This window comes from Lipotes vexillifer, unplaced genomic scaffold, assembly GCF_000442215.2.
Source record: "Lipotes vexillifer unplaced genomic scaffold, Lipotes_vexillifer_v1.1 scaffold334, whole genome shotgun sequence".
Lineage (NCBI taxonomy): Eukaryota > Metazoa > Chordata > Mammalia > Artiodactyla > Lipotidae > Lipotes > Lipotes vexillifer.
In genome coordinates, this window is record NW_006799673.1 from 132,509 (window position 1) to 152,374 (window position 19,866).

General features: G+C 39.3%; 1 protein-coding gene and 1 pseudogene across 2 annotated transcripts in view; one reads left to right on the top strand and one right to left on the bottom strand.

Annotated features, from left to right (window-relative positions):
- Window positions 1-19,866, bottom strand: part of UBE2Q2 (ubiquitin conjugating enzyme E2 Q2) — a 71,487-nt gene that overhangs the window by 10,646 nt on the left and 40,975 nt on the right. For both annotated transcript variants that reach the window (XM_007471841.1, XM_007471840.1), the window contains one exon: window positions 6,928-6,986. In XM_007471841.1, coding sequence (XP_007471903.1) covers window positions 6,928-6,986 — 59 coding nt within the window. The remainder of the gene's footprint in view (window positions 1-6,927; window positions 6,987-19,866) is intronic.
- On the top strand, window positions 7,176-7,555 carry LOC103069533 (eukaryotic translation initiation factor 1 pseudogene; annotated as a pseudogene).

Below are 19,866 nucleotides of genomic sequence, written 5' to 3' on the forward strand. Positions count from 1 at the left end.
TATTGAGACAATGCAAGAACACTAGGAAAAAAATAATAATCTAAGAGTCATCTAAAGATAAAATGCCATATACATGGGCATAGTAATATTTTCAACTTAAATTTTCAGTTGCCAAAGTTGTATAGCAAACAGTATCCTAAGCTCAGCCTCTTCAGGCATTCAATTTATAGAATTTTTGTTTTACTAGGAGGTTCCTGCAAGAATGTTTGCCAGCTAACCTCCCCACCCACAGTCTATGATGATCACTTAATTGCTTTGAGGGGGCAACAGATACCATTAATCAGTACTTAAAGGGACAACAAGTAACATTAATCATATAACATGATTCTTAAATCATATAACATGATCCAAAAAACAGAGACGAGAAATAAAATTTTTATATTATAGTCAAATTCTTGATAATGACATTTAAAAAAAAAGGCAGGCTTATCAGCCCACATAAAACAATCATAATCCTCCCCTTTCGAGGTAAGGAAAGGGGCCAGGGATTCTAAGAACAGAGCCCTAAGAGAGGGATAAAGAAAATGCTGACATTTAAAACCAGTTTCTTAAGATAACGTTCTCTCAATACAGACAGAAACAACCCATGGTTATCTAGAAGTAGAAGTATTTTCTTTGTGGATGACTGGGAAACAAAGAATACTTCTTACTGTATCAACCAATAAAGCATCTTCAGTTGCCTACAAACAGCTCTCTCACAATGTATTGTATTATCATCAAATAATCTTTCTGATTTTCACTACACTACACCCTGGACTAAGCAAGAAAGATGGTCAAGTTTCGATGGCTCAATAATATAGCTCATAAAAATACCAGTGGACTGGGAACTGTATATTACCCTAAATTGCCTACATCTTGCTAACTTACTATATTTTCCTATCTCCTTCATTCATTCAAAAATATCTACTGCATATATAGTATGTATGCTAAAGCACTGAACCAGACACAAAGCATACAATGAAGAAAATTGACATGACCCTACCTTCATGATGTTTACAATCCAGTAAAGATTACAGATGTTAAACAAATAAAGTGGGGGATGGAGACCCAGAGTTCTGTGAGAAGGAAAAACCAGGAGGCTTATTTTAAATTTGGTGGTCAGGAGCAGCATATCTAAGAGTGACACACAGGCTGAGACCTGCAGGAATTGAAGTGTGGGTGGGAATAACATTCCAGGCAGAGGAAATGTATATGGAAGTCATGAGGAAAGAGTCTGCTCGGTACGAGGGGCTAAAAGACAACCAGTGGGGCATTAGCTCAGAGAGGAAAAGTGTAGTAACAAGATGATTGAAGAGGAAAGCAAGGGCAAGATCACAGAGGGCGTGTAGAATATGGTAAGGACATCAACCTGTAGGAGCAGTGGGAAGACATGCGAAGAGCTTAAGCAGGGGAGCAATGTAATCAGAACTAATTTGTAAAAGCTCACTCTAGAGAAGCTTTATGAATGAGGGAATAGAAGCAGAAGTCTGATCAGGAATCCTCCTGAAGTGATCCAAGTGGGAACTGATGGTGGTAGCAACAAAAATGGAGACAAGTAATTGGATCTAAGAACTCTTTAAAAGGGAGAATCAGGGGGCTTCCCCGGTGGCGCAGTGGTTGAGAGTCCACCTGCCGATGCAGGGAACACGGGTTCATGCCCCGGTCCGGGAAGATCCCACATACCGCGGAGCACCTGGGCCCGTGAGCCATGGCCGCCGAGCCTGCGCGTCCGGAGCCTATGCTCCGCAACGGGAGAGGCCACAACAGTGAGAGGCCCGCATACCGCAAAAAAAAAAAAAAAAAAAAAAAAAGGGAGAATCAAAGGAAAATGAGGAAAAGATGATGTAAAGAATGACTTCTAGGTTCATTAATTAAGATAAGCAAGACTGGGGAAGGGAAACTGAAAAGAAGATGGGTTCAAGTTTTTGTCCTGAAGAGTTTGAGGGTGCCTGTATAAGAGACATTCAAGTAGAGGTGTCAAGAAGGCAGAAAAGACATAGGGATGTGAGATACGAACCTGGGAGTCACTGGCACATAGAAATATTTCAAAAGCCATGGGAGCTTTTTCAACGAATCATGCTAGAGCAACTGGAAATTAGGCAAAAATCTATGACCTACACCTCATACCTTATGCAAAAATTAATTCAGAATGATTCACAGACTTATCTGTAAACTGTAAAACCTTGAGGAAAAAAAGTAGGAGAAAATCTTTGGGATCTAGGACTAGGAAAAGAGTTTTTAGATTTGACACCAGAAGCATAATCTATAAAAGGAGAAACATCTATAAATTTGACTTCATCAAAACTAAAATATTTTGTTCTACAAAAGATTCTGTTAAGAAGATGAAATGAATCTACATACTAGAAGATATTTAAAAACCACACATCCAGGGCTTCCCTGGTGGCGCAGGGGCTGAGAGTCCGCCTGCTGATGCAGGGAACACGGGTTTGTGCCCCAGTCCGGGAAGATGCCACATGCCACGGAGCAGCTAGGCCCGTGAGCCATGGCCGCTGAGCCTGTGCATCCATAGCCTGTGCTCCACAATGGGAGAGGCCACAACAGTGAGAGGCCCACATACCGCAAAAAAAAACAAAAAACAAACAAAAAAACCCCCCACATATCCAGCAAAGGACTATTATGTAGAATATATTTTTAAAACTTTCAAAATTCAACAAAATACAAACCAGTTAGAAAATTGGCAAAAGACAAGAACAGATATCTCTTGGAAGAGTATATAAAGCTGTCAAATAAGTACATGAAAGATATTCAACACTGGGGAATATTAGGGAAAGCAGGTTAAAACCACAATGAGACATCACTACACACCTAACAGAATGCCTATAATAAAAACAAGTGACATCACCAAATGCTGGCAAGGATGTGGAGAAAGTGTGTCACTCACACATTCTTGGTAGGAATGTAAAATGGTAAAGCCACTCTGGAAAACAGTTTGGTAGTTTCTTTAAAAACTCTATATGCAATGACCATATGACCCAGCAATTGCATTCCTGGACTTGTATCCCAGAAAAAGGACAATACATTCACAAAAAACACCTGTACACAAGTATTCATAGCAGCTTTATTTGCAATACCCAAACACTGAAATCAGTCTAGAAGTCCTAAAGCAGGTTACTGGTTAACCAGACTGTGGTACATGGTGCACCATGGAATACTACTTAGCAATAAAAAGGAACAAAGTAGTCAGACACTTAGATGACTCTCCAAGGAATTATGAGTTAAAAAAAAAAAGCTAATCCCTAAAGTTTGCAATCCAAAAATGTATGATTCCATTTATGTAAATTGTTTTTGAAATGACAAAATACCAAGAATGCAGGACAGATTAGTGGTTGCCAGGAATTAAGGGAAGAGGGGGCATTACAGGAAAATGGGTATGGTTTAAAGGAGCCTCAAGAAGGATCCTCATGGTGTTGGAACTGTTCAGTACCTTGACTGTGGTGGTGGATACACAAACCTACTCAATATAGAACTTAATACACACATACACACACATGAGTTATAAGTAAAACTAGGAAAATCTGAATAATCTCTACTTATCGTATCACTATCTCTGTATCATTGTCTCATACTGTATCACTGCCTCCTCGTAATATTATACTACACCCTTGCAGAAATGTTACCACTGGGGAAAATAGGCAAAGGGTACAAGGTATCTCTATTATTTCTTACAACTATGCACAAATACACAACTCAATTAAAATTTTAATTTTTTAAAAAAGGCAAAGGAATGAAGGGAAAAGCCAAAAGGACCCAGTACTAAATTCTGAAGAACTCCAATAGGTAGAAGTTAAGGAACAAGGAGTTTCCAGCAAAAGAGACTGAGAAGAGGCAATCAGAAGCCAAGGGAAAAATGTTTCAGTGTTACTGAGAAATCTGATAATCAGATATGACAGAGCCTGAAAAGGGACTTCTGTCCAATACCAAAGTCCCTATCAGCTATACCAGTTTGGGAGGAACACTAACAGCCAATGCCAGACTACATGGGGCTGAAAAGTGAACAGGAAGTGAAGACTGGTTATATACACATTGCTTGTGGGAATGTAAATGGTATAACCACTTTGCAGTCTGGTACTTCATCAAAAAGTTAGTTACCAAAGGACCTAGTGCCTCCTCACATAGGTATATGCGAAAGAGAAATGAACATGTGCACACAGAAGCGTGTACATGAATATTCACAGCATTATTCATGATAGCCCAAAGGTGGAAAAAACAAATGTCCATGCATAAATAAAATGGAATGAAGTACTGATATATGCTGCAACGTGGATGGACCTTGACAAATATTTTAAAATATAAATTTATTTTATTTATTTTTGGCTGCGCTGGGTCTTTGTTGCTACGCGCAGGCTTTCTCTAGTTGCAGCGAGCAGGGGCTACGCTTCGTGCAGTGCACAGGGCTTCTCACTGCAGTGGCTGCTCTTGTTGCGGAGCATGAGCTCTAGGCACACGGGCTTCAGTAGTTGTGGAACGCAGGCTCAGTAGTTACGGCACACGGGCTTAGTTGCTCCACAGCAGGTGGGATCTTCCTGGACCAGGGCTTGAACTCATGTCCCCTGCATTGGCAGGCAGACTCTCAACCACTGCACCACCAGGGAAGCCCACAAATTTTGTTAAGTGAAAGAAGCCAGTCACAAAAGGCTGTAATTTGTTTGGTTCCATTTAAATGAAATGTCCATAACAGGCAAATCCAGAGAGACAGAAAGGAGATTAGTGGTTGCTGGTGGATGGGGTGTAGGAGGGAGGAATGAGAAGTGATTGCTAATGGGTACAGAGTTTCTTTTGGAAGGTGATGGAAATTAGTGGTAAAGGTTGCACAATTCTGAGTATACTAAACCACTGAATTATACACTTTAAAAGGTAAGTTTTATCATATGTGAATTGTATCACAATAAAGCTGATATGTTTAAAAAAATTTTTTTGACTATGACAAGAAACAAATAAGGGAGTAGCTAGGAGACATGGGATATAAAATATCTGGAACAAAAATTGCTTAATAATCTATCCAGAGTCACAGTGTTCAAGCTTTAGCCTTATTCTAAGATTGCAAGCTCTGTTCTATCAGGCTTCACACTTTTTAGCTCTTCTTTAGTTCTTCCCGTGTCAGCCAGTAATTCTTCCTCTTTACTTAATAGTAGATTGTTATTTTGATTTTGCCCCAAAATCATTTTGATTCCGCCTCAAATCAGCACTCACCTTTCATTCACCTTTCCATTCCCATTACTACTGTACCGATTTAGGTTCTCATCACTTCATCCTAAGACAGTGGCCTCAGCTCTAGTTAACAAGGCTCGCATTCTTCCAGGTTTTGTGAATATAAGTTTGTCCCGTAGTCTCTCCTACTGTCACCATATTTATCTTTCTAAAACATTCTCTTTACTGTTATTTCCCTGTTCCTGAACCAGGTACAGAAAGATAAATTCAATATCCATGGGAAATAGTTTGCTCACCAATCCATACTCCTATATAATTATAAGATATTGTCAATACAATTTCTTATAATTCTTCTATATGAATTCTACCCCTCTTGTGTTATAGCTCAAACTGATCTGGTACACTCTGAATACACCATGGTCTTTCCCAAATGTGTGACTGTGTTTGCTTTTCCCCTACAGACAATTTTCCTTCAACCTCCGTCAGTTGACCAAATCCCACCCAATATTTCTTGGCCTAGCTGAGATCCCACCTACTTGTCCAAGTCTTCCCAGATCACTATCGCCACAAGCAATCCCCTTCTCCTTCAACCTCAGAGAACTTAAGTCCATATTTAACATTTGACAGTCAGTTGAGTACTCAATACTCTTAATCTTTTACATTGCTGGCTTTTCGTATAATGGAAAAATACTTTATTAGAAGTCAGAAGATTTATCTGGATAAGTCACCAGCTTATTATTCCAGTTATTCACCTGAATAATGGGAAAATAACCCCATTTGGTAAAAGGAATCAATGAAGAGAAACTGTTCGATATATAACAGATTTTTAAACTGAAAATGGCATTATTCATAATTTCATGTGTTTGTCTCTACAACAAGGTGGTGAACTACTAAGATCATAAATTCTTTAAATTCTTGGGATTTTTCACAACAGAATGTGAGAAATCTATGTCAAGTTTATATGAGATTTCAAAATGATCTTATAAAACTATCTTTATATATTTATCCTGAATTTACAAAAAGTTTCCAAATATTTTCTTCAATCATTTATAGCCACCCAGATTGTTTTAATCTAAATGAAACTATTACTATATCAACCATAGAGATGATCAGAGGACCGGGTATTTTTAGGTTTTAATCACCATATGTCTCACAAAAGTGGAACTGATTAGCTGAGCATATGAGAATTCTCAAATTAGTTTAACTGCTCTTACTTTGAGGATCTACAGAACATTTCACAACTAACCTAGGTACAAATTCTGATCTTTTCCCCATCCTTCATATGACTTCTAATCGCCAAAAGGCAATATAAGCTTCAATTAAAAAATGGATGACAATTATCATTTGATCCTACCAAACAGAGACAATCACCTTTAGAAGATCAATGACCAGCTCAATAGGCCCATTAGATTTCCTGTGATTATTCCTAGGATCATAGGCATGTGGGAATCACTCTAACTTTCTCTAAACCCTCAATCACATCTTACATTTGAAAAACTTTCGAATTTTTAAGGTGAAGTAGGTACAAACAGAGGTCATTAAAAACTCTACCTGTAAACATAATGGTTTATGCCAATGATTCTCCAATTATGGTTCCCAGCCTAGAACATCAGCTTCACCTGAGACCATCTAACACATGCAAATTCTTAGGCCCTACCCCAGTCCTACTGAATCAGAAACCTTGAGGTAAAGCCCAGCATTCTAGGCGTCCTAGCATTTAACTAGCCCTCCAAATGATTCTGATGTAGACTATCGAAGAAAACAATCACTTAAACTTACCCTCCTGAGAGAACAGGTAACACCACTCGAACAAATGGAGGATCAAATGGAAAGTTATCCTAAAAAACAAATAAGCAAGTTTAATTTTAAGAATATCCTTAATACTGTATTATTTAGAAGATTTAAAAATACTCTATAGCCAGTCCCTGAGCCGCCACCAAGGACTCAGCAGCCTCCCCGTTGAGCCCCCTTGCTTCCCGACACTCCATCCCCCACAATCCGCCTTCTCCAGCCACCGCCTTCCGCAGGCTGTTTCCACCGAGGAAAAGGGATCGTATCGTAGGTCCACTATCCAGAAGCTCCACACTATCTACCCCTTTGCTGATCCAAGGGTGATGATCCGCTTCCTGCTGGCACTGAGGATTATATCCATATAAGAATTCAACAGAAAAACGGCAGGAAGACCCTTACTACTGTCCAAGGGATCACTGATGATTACAATAAAAAGAAACTAGCGAAAGCGTTTAAGAAGAAATTTGCCTGCAATGGTACTGTAATTGAGCATTCAGAATATGGAGAAGTAATTCAGCTACAGGGTGACCACCGCAAGAACATCAAAAATATATGCCAGTTCCTCATAGAGACTAGACTGGGTAAGGACGATCAGCTGAAGGTTCATGGGTTTTAAGTGCTTCTGGCTCACTGAAGCTTAAGAGAGGATTTCCTTGCAATGAGTAGAATTTTCCTTCTGTCCCCTATCACAAATTTAAAAAACTCACAGCTTGTATAATGTAACCATTTGGGGTCTGCTTTTAACTTGGACTACGGTACCTCCTTCAGGAAATAAACTAAAAAGAGCCCCAAAAAACATACACATTAAAAAGAATAAAAAAAGTTTATAAACAATGTATACATTTATTATCTAATGATGAATGAGGGTCATAAACATAAAAACAGTCCTCCAAAATGAAATGAAACCAAAATGAAAGCTAATAATAAATGAAGTTAAGATCAGGCCCAACAAAAACAGAAATATGGATCAATGGAACAGGATAGAAAGCACAGAGATAAAACCACACACATATAGTCACCTTATCTTTGATAAAGGAGGCAAGAATATACAATGGAGAAAAGACAGCCTCTTCAATAAGTGGTGCTGGGAAAACTGGATAGGTACATGTAAAAGTATGAAATTAGAACACTCCCTAACACCATACACAAAAATAAACTCAAAATGGATTAAAGACCTAAATGTAAGGCTAGACACTATCAGACTCTTAGAGGAAAACATAGGCAGAACACTTTATGACATATATCGCAGCAAGATCCTTTTTGACCCACCTCCTAGAGAAATGGAAATAAAAACAAAAATAAACAAATAGGACCTAATGAAACTTAAAAGCTTTCACACAGCAAAGGAAACCATAAACAAGACCAAAAGGCAACCCTCAGAATGGGAGAAAATATTTGCAAATGAAGCAAGTGACAAAGGATTAATCCCCAAAATTTACAAGCAGCTCATGCAGCTCAGTAACAAGAAAACAAACAACCCAATCCAAAAATGGGCAGAAAACCTATATAGACGTTTCTCCAAAGAAGATATACAGATTGACAACAAACACATGAAAGAATGCTCAACATCGTTAATCATTAGAGAAATGCAAATCAAAACTACAATGAGATATCATCTCACACCGGTCAGAATGGCCATCATCAAAAAATCTAGAAACAATAAATGCTGGAGAGGGTGTGGAGAAAAGGGAACACTCTTGCACTGTTGGTGGGAATGTAAACTGATATAGCCACTATGGAGAACAGTATGGAGGCTCCTTAAAAAACTGAAAATAGGGCTTCCCTAGTGGCGCAGTGGTTGAGAGTCCACCTGCCGACGCACGGGACACGGGTTCGTGCCCCAGTACGGGAGGGTCTGACATGCCGCGGAGCGGCTGGACCCGTGGGCCATGGCCGCTGGGCCTAGGCGTCCAGAGCCTGTGCTCCGCGATGGGAGAGGCCACAATGGTGAGAGGCCCGCGTACTGCCAAAAAAAAAAACACCTAAAAACAGAACTACAATACAACCCAGCAATCCCACTACTGGACATATACCCTGAGAAAACCATAATTCAAAAAGAGTCATGTAACAAAATATTCATTGCAGCTCTATTTACAATAGTCAGGACATGGAAGCAACCTAAGTGTCCATCAACAGATGAATGGATAAAGAAGATGTGGCACATATATACAATGGAATATTACTTAGCCATAAAAAGAAACGAAATTTACTTATTTGTAGTGAGGTGGATGGACCTGGAGTCTGTCATACAGAGTGAAGTAAGTCAGAAGGAGAAAAACAAATACCGTATGCTAACACATATATATGGAATCTAAGGGGAAAAAAATGTCATGAAGAGCCTAGGGGTAGGATGGGAATAAAGACACAGACCTACTAGAGCATGGACTTGAGGCTATGGAGAGGGGGAAGGGTAACCTGTGACAAAGTGAGAGAGTGGCATGGACATATATACACTACCAAATGTAGGGTGGATAGCTAGTGGGAAGCAGCCACATGGCACAGGGAGATCAGCTAGGTGGTTTGTGACCACCTAGAGGGGTGGGATAGGGAGGGTGGGAAGGAGGGAGAAGCAAGAGGGAAGAGAGATGGGAATATATGTATATGTATAACTGATTCACTTTGTTATAAAGCAGAAACTAACACACCATTATAAAGCAATTATACTACAATGAAGTTGTTAAAAAAATAAAATAAAATAAAATAAAAAGATCAGGCCCAAATAGGACAGTATATTGTAAACTTAACAAACACAAAGAGATAACCTCACCCCTCAGGGGGCAGCCAGCAGAAGCAAGAAGAACTACGATCTTACATCCTGTGGAACAACACCCACATTCACAGAAAGATAGACAAGATGAAAAGGCAGAGGGCTATGTACCAGATGAAGGAATAAGATAAAACCCCAGAAAAACAACTAAATGAAGTGGAGATAGGCAACCTTCCAGAAAAAGAATTCAGAATAATGACAGTGAAGATGATACAGGACCTAAATGAAGCGGAGATAGGCAACCTTCCAGAAAAAGAATTCAGAATAATGATAGTGAAGATGATCCAGGACCTCGGAAAAAGAATGGAGGCAAATATCAAGAAGATGCGAGAAATGTTTAACAAACATCTAGAAGAATTAAAGAACATATAAACACAGATGCACAACACAATAAGTGAAATGAAAAATACACTAGAAGGAATCAATAGCAGAATAACTGAGGCAGAAGAACGGATAAGTGACCAGGAGGACAGAATGGTGGAATTCAGCGCTGCACAAGAGAATAAAGAAAAAATACGATGAAAAGTAACGAAGACAGGCTAAGAGACCTCTGGGACAACAATAAACGCAACAACATGTGCATTATAGGGGTGCCAGAAGGAGAAGAGAGAGAGAAGGGACCCGAGAAAATATCTGAAGGGATTATAGTCAAAAACTTCCCTAACATGGGAAAGGAAATAGCCACCAAGTCCAGGAAGTGCAGAGAGTCCAATACAGGATAAACCCAAGCAGAAACAGGCTGAGACACATAAGTAATCAAATTGGCAAAAATTAAACACAAAGAAAAATTACTGAAAGAAGCAAGGGAAAAATGACAAATAACAAACAAGGGAATTCCCATAAGATAAACAGCTGACTTCTCAGCAGAAACTCTACAAGCCAGAAGGGAGTGGCATGATACACTTAAAGTGATAAAAGGCAAGAACCTACAAGCAAGATTACTCTACCTGGCAAGGATCTCATTCAGATTTGATGAAGAAATGAAAAGCTTTACAGACAAGCAAAAGCTAAGAGAATTCAGCACCACCAAACCAGCTCTACAACAAATGCTAAAGGAACTTCTCTAAGTGGGAAACACAAGAGAAGAAAAGGACCTACAAAAACAAACCCAAAACAATTAAGAAAATGATCATAGGAACATACATATCGATAATTACCTTAAAAGTGAATGGATTAAATCCTCCAACCAAAAGACACAGGCTTGCTGAATAGATAGAGAAACAAGACCCATATATATGCTGTCTACAAGAGACCCACTTCAGACCTAGGGAAACATTCAGACAGAAAGTGAGGGGATGGAAAAAGATATTCCATGCAAATGGAAACCAAAAGAAATCTGGAGTAGCAATACTCATATCAGATAAAATAGGCTTTAAAATAAAGAACGTTACAAAGACAAGGAAGGACACTAAATAATGATCAAGGGATCAATCCAAGAAGAAGATATAACAATTATAAAAATATATGCACCCAACAAAGGAGGACCTCCAATACATAAGGCAACTGCTAGCAGCTTTAAAAGAGGAAATCGACAGTAACACAATATTAGTGGGGGACTTTAACACCTCACTTACGCCAATGGACAGATCATCCAAAATGAAAATAAGTATGGAAACACGAGCTTTATATGACACAACAGACCAGACAGAACTGATATTTATAGGACATTCCATCCAAAAACAGCAGATTACACTTTCTTCTCAAGTGCACACGGAACATTCTCCAGCAGAGATCACATTTTGGGTCACAAATCAAACCTCAGTAAATTTAAGAAAACTGAAATCATATCAAGCATCTTTTCTGACCACAACGCTATGAGATTAGAAATCAATTACAGGGAAAAAAACATAAAAAACACAAACATATGGAGGCTAAACAATGCATTACTAAATAACCAAGAGATCACTGAAGAAAGCAAAGACGAAATCAAAAACTACCTAGAGACAAATGACAACGAAAACACGATGATGCAAAAGCTATGGGATGCAGCAAAAGCAGTTCTAAGAGGGAAGTTTATAGCTATACCAGCCTACCTCAAGAAACAAGGAAAATGTCAAATAAACAATCTAACCTTACACCTAAAGGAACTAGAGAAAGAAGAACAAACAAAACCCAAAGTTAGCAGAAGAAATCATAAAGATCAGAGCAGAAATAAATGAAATAGAAACAAAGAAAACAATAGCAAAGATCAATAAAACTAAAAGGTGGTTCTCTGAGAAGATAAACAAAATTGATAAACCTTTAGCCAGATTCCTCAAGAAAAAGAGGGAGAGGACTCAAATCAATAAACTTAGAAATGAAAAAGGAGAAGTTACAACAGACATCGCAGAAATACAAAGCATCCTAACAGACTACTACAAGGAACTCTATGCCAATAAAATGGACAACCTGGAAGAAATGGACAAATTCTTAGAAAGGTATAACCTTCCAAGACTGAACCAGGAAGAAATAGAAAATATGAACAGACCAATCACAAGCACTGAAATTGAAACTGTGATTAAAAATCTTCCAACAAACAAAAGTCCAGGACCAGATGGCTTCACAAGTGAGGTCTATCCAACATTTAGAGAAGAGCTAACACCCATCCCTCTCAAACTCTTCCAAAATATTGCAGAGGAAGGGACACTCCCAAACTCATTCTGAGGCCACCATCACCCTGACACCAAAACCAGACAAAGATACTACAAAACAAGAAAATTACAGACCAATATCACTGATGAATATAGATGCAAAAATCCTCAAAAAATACTAACAAACAGAATTCAGCGACACATTAAAAGGAACACATACCACAATCAAGTGGGATTTATCCCAGGAATGCAAGGATTCTTCAATATATGTAAATCAATTAACGTGATGCACCATGTTAAGAAATTGAAGAAGATAAACCATATGATCATCTCAATAGACGCAGAAAAAGCTTTTGACAAAATTCAACACGCATTTATGATAAAAACTCTCTGGAAAGTGGCCATAGAGGGAACCTACCTCAACATAATAAAGGCCATACACAACAAACCCACAGCAAACATCATTCTCAATGCTGGAAAACTGCAAGGATTTCCTCTAAGATCAGGAACAAGATAAGGATGTCCACTTTCACCACTATTATTCAACATATTTCGGAAGTCCTAGCCTGGGCAATCAGAGAAGCAAAAGAAATAAAAGGAATACAAATTGGATAAGAAGAAGTAAAACTGTCACTGTGTGCAGACAGAGATGCATAGAGAATGCATAGAGAATCCTAGAAATGCCACCAGAAAACTACTAGAGCTAATCAATGAATTTGGAGGATACAATGAAATACAAAATTGCAGGATACAAAATAATGCACAGAAATCTCCTGCATTCCTATACACTAATGATGAAAAATCTGAAAGAGAAATTAAGGAAACGCTCCCATTTACCATTGCAATAAAAAGAATAAAATACCTAGGAATAAACCTACCTAGGGAAACAAAAGACCTGTATGCAGAAAACTATAAGACACTGATGAAAGAAATTAAAGATGATACCAACAGATGGAGAGATATACCATGTTCTTGGATTGGAAGAATCAATAATGTGAAAATGACTATACTACCCAAAGCAATCTACAGATTCATTGCAATCCCTATCAAATTACCAATGGCATTTTTTACAGAACTAGAACAAAAAATCTTAAAATTTGTATGGAGACACAGAAGAACCCCAAATAGCCAAATCAGTCTTGAGGAAAAAAAACGGAGCTGGAGGAATCAGACTCCCTGACTTCAGACTATACTACAAAGCTACAGTAATCAAGACAATATGGTACTGGCACAAAAACAGAAATACAGATCAGTGGAACAGGAGAGAAAACCCAGAGATAAACCCACGCACCTATGGTCAACTAATCTATGACAAAGGAGGCAAGGATATATAATGGAGAAAAGACAGTCTCTTCAATAAGTGGTGCTGGGAAAACTGGACAGCTACATGTAAAAGAATGAAATTAGAACACTCACTAACACCATACACAAAAATAAACTCAGAATGGATTAGAGGCCTAAATGTAAGACTGGATACTATAAACCTCTTAGAGGAAAACACAGGAAGAACACTCTTTGACATAAATCACAGCAAGATCTTTTTTGATCCACCTGTTAAGAGTAATGGAAATAAAAACAAAAATAAACACATGGGACCTAATGAAACTTAAAAGCCTTTGCACAGCAAAGAGAACCATAAACAAGACTAAAAGACAACCCTCAGAATGGGAAAAAATATTTGCAAACGAATCAACGGACAAAGGATTAATCTCTGAAATATATAAACAGCTCATGCAGCTCAATATTAGAAAAACAAACAACCCAATGCAAAAATGGGCAGAAGACATAAATAGACATTTCTCAGAAGAAAACATACAGATGGCCAAGAAGCACACGAAAAGCTGCTTGCTCAACATCACTAATTATTAGAGAAATGCAAATCAAAACTACAAGGAGGTATCACCTCACACCAGTTCGAATGGGCATCATCAGAAAATCTACAACCAAGAAATGCTGGAGAGGGTGTGGAGAAAAGGGAACCCTCTTGCACTGTTGGTGGGAATGTAAATTGGTACAGCCACTATGGAGAACAGTATGGAGGTTCCTTAAAAACCTAAAATAGAATTACCATATGACCCACCAATCCCTCGACTGGGCATATACCCTGAGAAAACCATAATTCAAAAAGACACCTGCATCCCAATGTTCACTGCAGCACCATTCACAATAGCCAGGTCATGGAAGCAACCTAAATGCCCATCGACAGACGAATGGATGAAGAAGATGTGGTACACATATACAATGGAATATTACTCAGCCATAAAAAGGAACGAAACTGGGTCATTTGTAGGGACGTGGATGAATCTAGAGACTGTCATACAGAGTGAAGTCAGTCAGAAAGAGAAAAACAAGTATCGCATATTAACGCATATCTGTGGAACCTAGAAAAATGGTACAGATGAACCAGTTTGCAGGGCAGAAACTGAGACACAGATGTAGAGAACAAACGTATGGACATCAAGGAGGGAAAGTGGTGGGGTTGGGTGGAGGTGGTGGTGGGATGAATTGGGAGACTGGGATTGATATGTATACACTGATGTGTGCAAAATGGATGACTAATAAGAACCTGCTGTATAAAAAAAATAAAATTCAAATAAATAAATAAAAAAGAAATACACAAAGGTGTTCCATGTCCAACAGAACTATATAAAGGAACCATCCCAATAATGATAGACTAGGTAATTTGGATCAATCCTCTGGCTAAGAATTAGAAAAGGTAGACAAAAATGTACAATTACAGAGCTAAGATCAGGAAGAGTAAGGGAACCCCAGAGAGTGGGGCCTTTTTTTTCCCTTTGGGTTTTCTTTCAATTACAAAAGAGGAAGATAAGAGGTTAAGAAGCTAGGGCTAAGAAGATAAAAATTGGAACTCGGGGTCCACCAAGGGAGGCCTTTATTAGGCTCCAACACTTTAGGTTGGGACCCTGAAGGACAAAGCACAAACTGCCCTGACGGAATGAAGCCAATCTTTACATCATCTCAATGCCTTTCTGGATTCAGTGATCCTGGATTGCTACTGCCCAAGCACCTGACAGGGGCAAAGGTACATCTTCTCTGTAGAGCAACAGCATCCAAGGCTTCGAATTACCTCTCTAATTTTTCACATATAATATCTATCATCAAAAATAACCAGTCATAAAAGACTTAAAGACGGGCATGTGAGGCCTGGTCTTCTTGTACTTGAGGCTCCACGTGAGTTGCTTGCATGCAAAGAGCAGCTTCTCCAGGTTCTTTCCCTGTGCTAAATGTGGCCCTGCAGCTTGTCAGTACCCTGGGCGGTGCTTGTGGCCTCGGTGACCTGGGTGTCCGCGTGTCTGTGGTACACCCGAACCAGGGGTCTGTCTAGCTTCTGTAAAGTCTCCAGGGAAAGCCATTTTTTCAATGCCTACAATGGAATGGCAAGGCCTCTGATAACCAGGTGTAGAAGATATGCTTGCTCTTCAGGGCACAGTTCAGAAGAGGGGACCTTCAACATGGCAGAGGACTAAGACATGGAGATCACCTTCCTACCCACAAATACATCAAAAATACTTCACAAGTGGAACAACTTCCACAGAACACGTACTGAACCTTGGCAGAAGACCTCAGACTTCCCAAAAGATGCCTGAAGGCGATGTACACGCACAAGGGGGGCCAAAACAAAAGGTGAACAGCAGGAGCTGTGCGAACAAAGAGAAAGGGAAATTTCTCCATGCAGCCTCAGGAGCAGAGGATTAAATCCCCACAATCAACCTGATATACCCTGCATCTGTGGAATACCTGAATAGACAACAAATCATCCCAACATTGAGGCAGTGGACTTTAGAAGCAACTGTAGACTTGGGGTTTGCTGTCTGCGACTGATTTGTTTCTCATGTTTACCTTAGTTTAGTTTTGAGCTCTTGTTATCATAGGTGGATTTGTTTACTGGTTTGGTTGCTCTCTTCGTTTTTAATTATTTTTTTATGTTAATATTTTTTTTTTAATTTTTAATTTTTATTTTCTTTCTTTGTTTTCCCCCTTTTCTTCTGAGCCATGTGGCTGACAGGGTCCTGGTCTCCGGCCAGGTGTCAGGCCTGTGCCTCTGAGGTGGGAGAGCCGAGTTCAGGACATTTGACCACCAGAGACCTCCCGACACCCCATAATATCAATTGGCGAGACCTATCCCAGAGATCTCCTCCTCAACGTTAAGACCCAGCTCCACCCAATGGCCAGGAAAGCTCCAGTGCTGGATGCCCCATGCCAAACAAGGAGTAAGATAGGAACACAACCTAACCCATTAGCAGAGAGGCTGCCTAAAATCATACTAAGTTCACATACACCCCAAAACCCACCAACACATGGCACTGCCCACCAGAGAGACAAGATCCAGCCCCACCCACCAGAACACAGGCACTAGTCCCCTCCACCAGGAAGCCTACACAACCCACTGAACCAACCTCACCGACTGGGGGCAGACACCAAAAACAATGGGAACTAAGAAGCTGCAGCCTGTGAGAAGGAGACCACAAACACAGTAAGTTAAACAAAGTGAGAGGACAGAGAAATATATAGCAGATGGAGGAACAAGGTAAAAACCACCAGTCCAAACAAATGAAGAGGAAATAGGCAGTCTACCTGAAAAAGAATTCAGAATAATGATAGTAAACATGATCCAAAATCTTGGAAATAGAATGGAGAAAATACAAGAAACGTTTAACAAGGACCCAGAAGAACTAAACAGCAAACAAACGATGATGGACCACACAATAAATGAATTTAAAAATTCTCTAGAAGGAATCAATAGCAGAATAACTGAGGCAGAAAAATGGATAAGTGACATGGAAGATAAAATAGTGGAAATAATTACTGCAGAGCAGAATAAAGAAAAAAGAATGAAAAGAATTGAGGACAGTCTCAGAGACCTCTGGGACAACATTAAACGCAAAAACATTCGAATTATAGGGGTCCCAGAAGAAGAGAAGAAGAAAGGGTCTGAGAAAATATGTGAAGAGATTATAGTTGAAAACTTCCCCAACATGGGAAAGGAAATAGTCAAGGCCAGGAAGCACAGAGTCCCATACAGGATATATCCAAGGAGAAACACACAAAGACACATATTAATCAAACTAACAAATATTAAATACAAAGAAAAAATATTAAAAGCAGCAAGGGAAAAGCAACAAATAACATACAAGGGAATCCCCATAAGGTTAACCGCTGATCTTTCAGCAGAAACTCTGCAAGCCAGAAAGGAGTGGCAGGACATAGTTAAAGTGATGAAAGGGAAACACCTGCAAACAAGACTACCCAGCAAGGATCTCTACCCAGGAAGGATCTCATTCAGATTTGACGAAGAAACTAAAACCTTTACAGACAAGCAAAAGCTAAGAGAATTCAACACCACCAAACCAGCTTTACAACAAATGCTAAAGGAACTTCTCTAGGCAGGAAACACAAGAGAAGGAAAAGACCTACATAAACAAACCCTAAACAATTAAGAAAATGGTAACAGGAACATACATATCAATAATTACCTTAAATGTCAGTGGATTAAATGCTCCAAACAAAAGACACAGACTGGCTGAATGGATACAAAAATAAGACCCATATATATGCTATCTACAAGAGACCCACTTCAGACCTAGGGACACAAACAGACTGAAAGTGACGGGATGGAAAAAGATATTCCACGCAAATGGAAATCAAAAGAAAGCTGGATTAGCAATTCTCTTATCAGACAAAATAGACTTTAAAATAAAGACTATTACAAGAGACAAAGAAGGATACTACATAATGATCAAGGGATCAATCCAAGAAGAAGATATAACAATTGAAATATTTATGCACCCAAAATAGGAGCACCTCAACACATAAGGCAAATGCTAACAGCCATAAAAGGGGAAATTGAGAGTAACACAGTAATAGTAGGGAACTTTAACACCCCACTTTCACCAGTGAACAGATCATCCAAAATGAAAATAAATAAGGAAACACAAGCCTAAAATGACAAATTAAACAAGCTGGACTTAAATGACATTTATAGGACATTCCATCCAAAACCAACAGACTACAACTTCTTCTCAAGTGCTCATGGAACATTCTCCACAAGAGATAATATCTTGGGTCACAAATCAAGCCTTGGTAAATTTCAGTAAACTGAAATCGTATCAAGTATCTCTTGCAACCACAACACTATGAAATGAGATATCAATTACAGGAAAAACAACTGTAAAAAACACAAACACATGGAGGCTAAACAATACGTTATTAAATAACCAAGAGATCACTGAAGAAATCAAAAAGGAAACCAAAAAATACCTAGAGACAAATGACAATGAAAACATGATGACTGAAAATCTATGGGATGAAGCAAAAGCAGTTCTAAGAGGGAAGTTTATAGCAATACAATCCTACCTCAAGAAACATCTCAAATAAACAACCTAACCTTACACTAAAGCAATTAGAATACTCTGGTTTCTCTTCAGATAGAATAAATCTTTCGCCTTTTACTAAAAAAAAAAACAAAAAAAGCAATTAGAGAAAGAAGAACCGAAAAAACACAAAGTTAGCATAAAGAAATCATGCAGATCAGAAACAAAGGAAAAGAAACAAAGGAAACAAGACCAAAGATCAATAAAACTAAAAGCTGGTTCTTTGCGAAGATAAACAAAATTGATAAACCATTAGCCAGACTCATCAAGAAAGAAAGGGAGAAGACTCAAATCAGCAGAATTAGAAACGAAAAATGAGAAGTAACTGACACTGCAGAAATACAAAGGATCATGAGAGATTACGACAAGCAACTATATGCCAATAAAACGGACAACCTGGAAGAAATGGACAAATTCTTAGAAAATCAAATCTTTCCGAGACTGAACCAGGAAGAAATAGAAAATATAAACAGACCAATCACGAGCACTGAAATTGAAACTATGATTAAAAATCTTCCAACAGGGGCTTCCCTGGTGGCGCAGTGCTTGAGAGTCCGCCTGCCGATGCAGGAGACGCGGGTTCGTGCCCCGTTTCGGGAAGATCCCACGTGCCGCGGAGCGGCTGGGCCCGTGAGCCATGGCCACTGAGCCTGCGCGTCCGGAGCCTGTGCTCCGCAAATGGGAGAGGCCACAACAGTGAGAGGCCCGCATAACGCAAGGAAAAACAAAAAAAAAAAAAAAAAAAAAAAAAAAAAAAAAAAAAAAAAAAAAAAAAAATCTTCCAACAAACAATAGCGCAGGACCTGATGGCTCCACAGGTGAATTCTATCAAACATTTAGAGAAGAGCTAACACATAGCCTTCTCAAGCTCTTCAAAACTACAGCAGAGGGCGCTTCCCTGGTGGCGCAGTGGTTGAGAGTCCGCCTGCCGATGCAGGGAACACGGGTTTGTGCGCCGGTCCAGGAAGATCCCACATGCCGCAGAGCGGCTAGGCCCGTGAGCCATGGCCGCTGAGTGTGCGCGTCCGGAGCCTGTGCTCAGCAACAGAAGAGGCCACAACAGTGAGAGGTCCATGTACCGCAAAAAATAAAAATAAAGAAATAAAAAATACAGCAGAGGAAGGAACACTTCCAAACTCATTCTATGAGGCCACCATCACCCTGATACCAGAACCAAACAAAGATGTCACAAAAAACA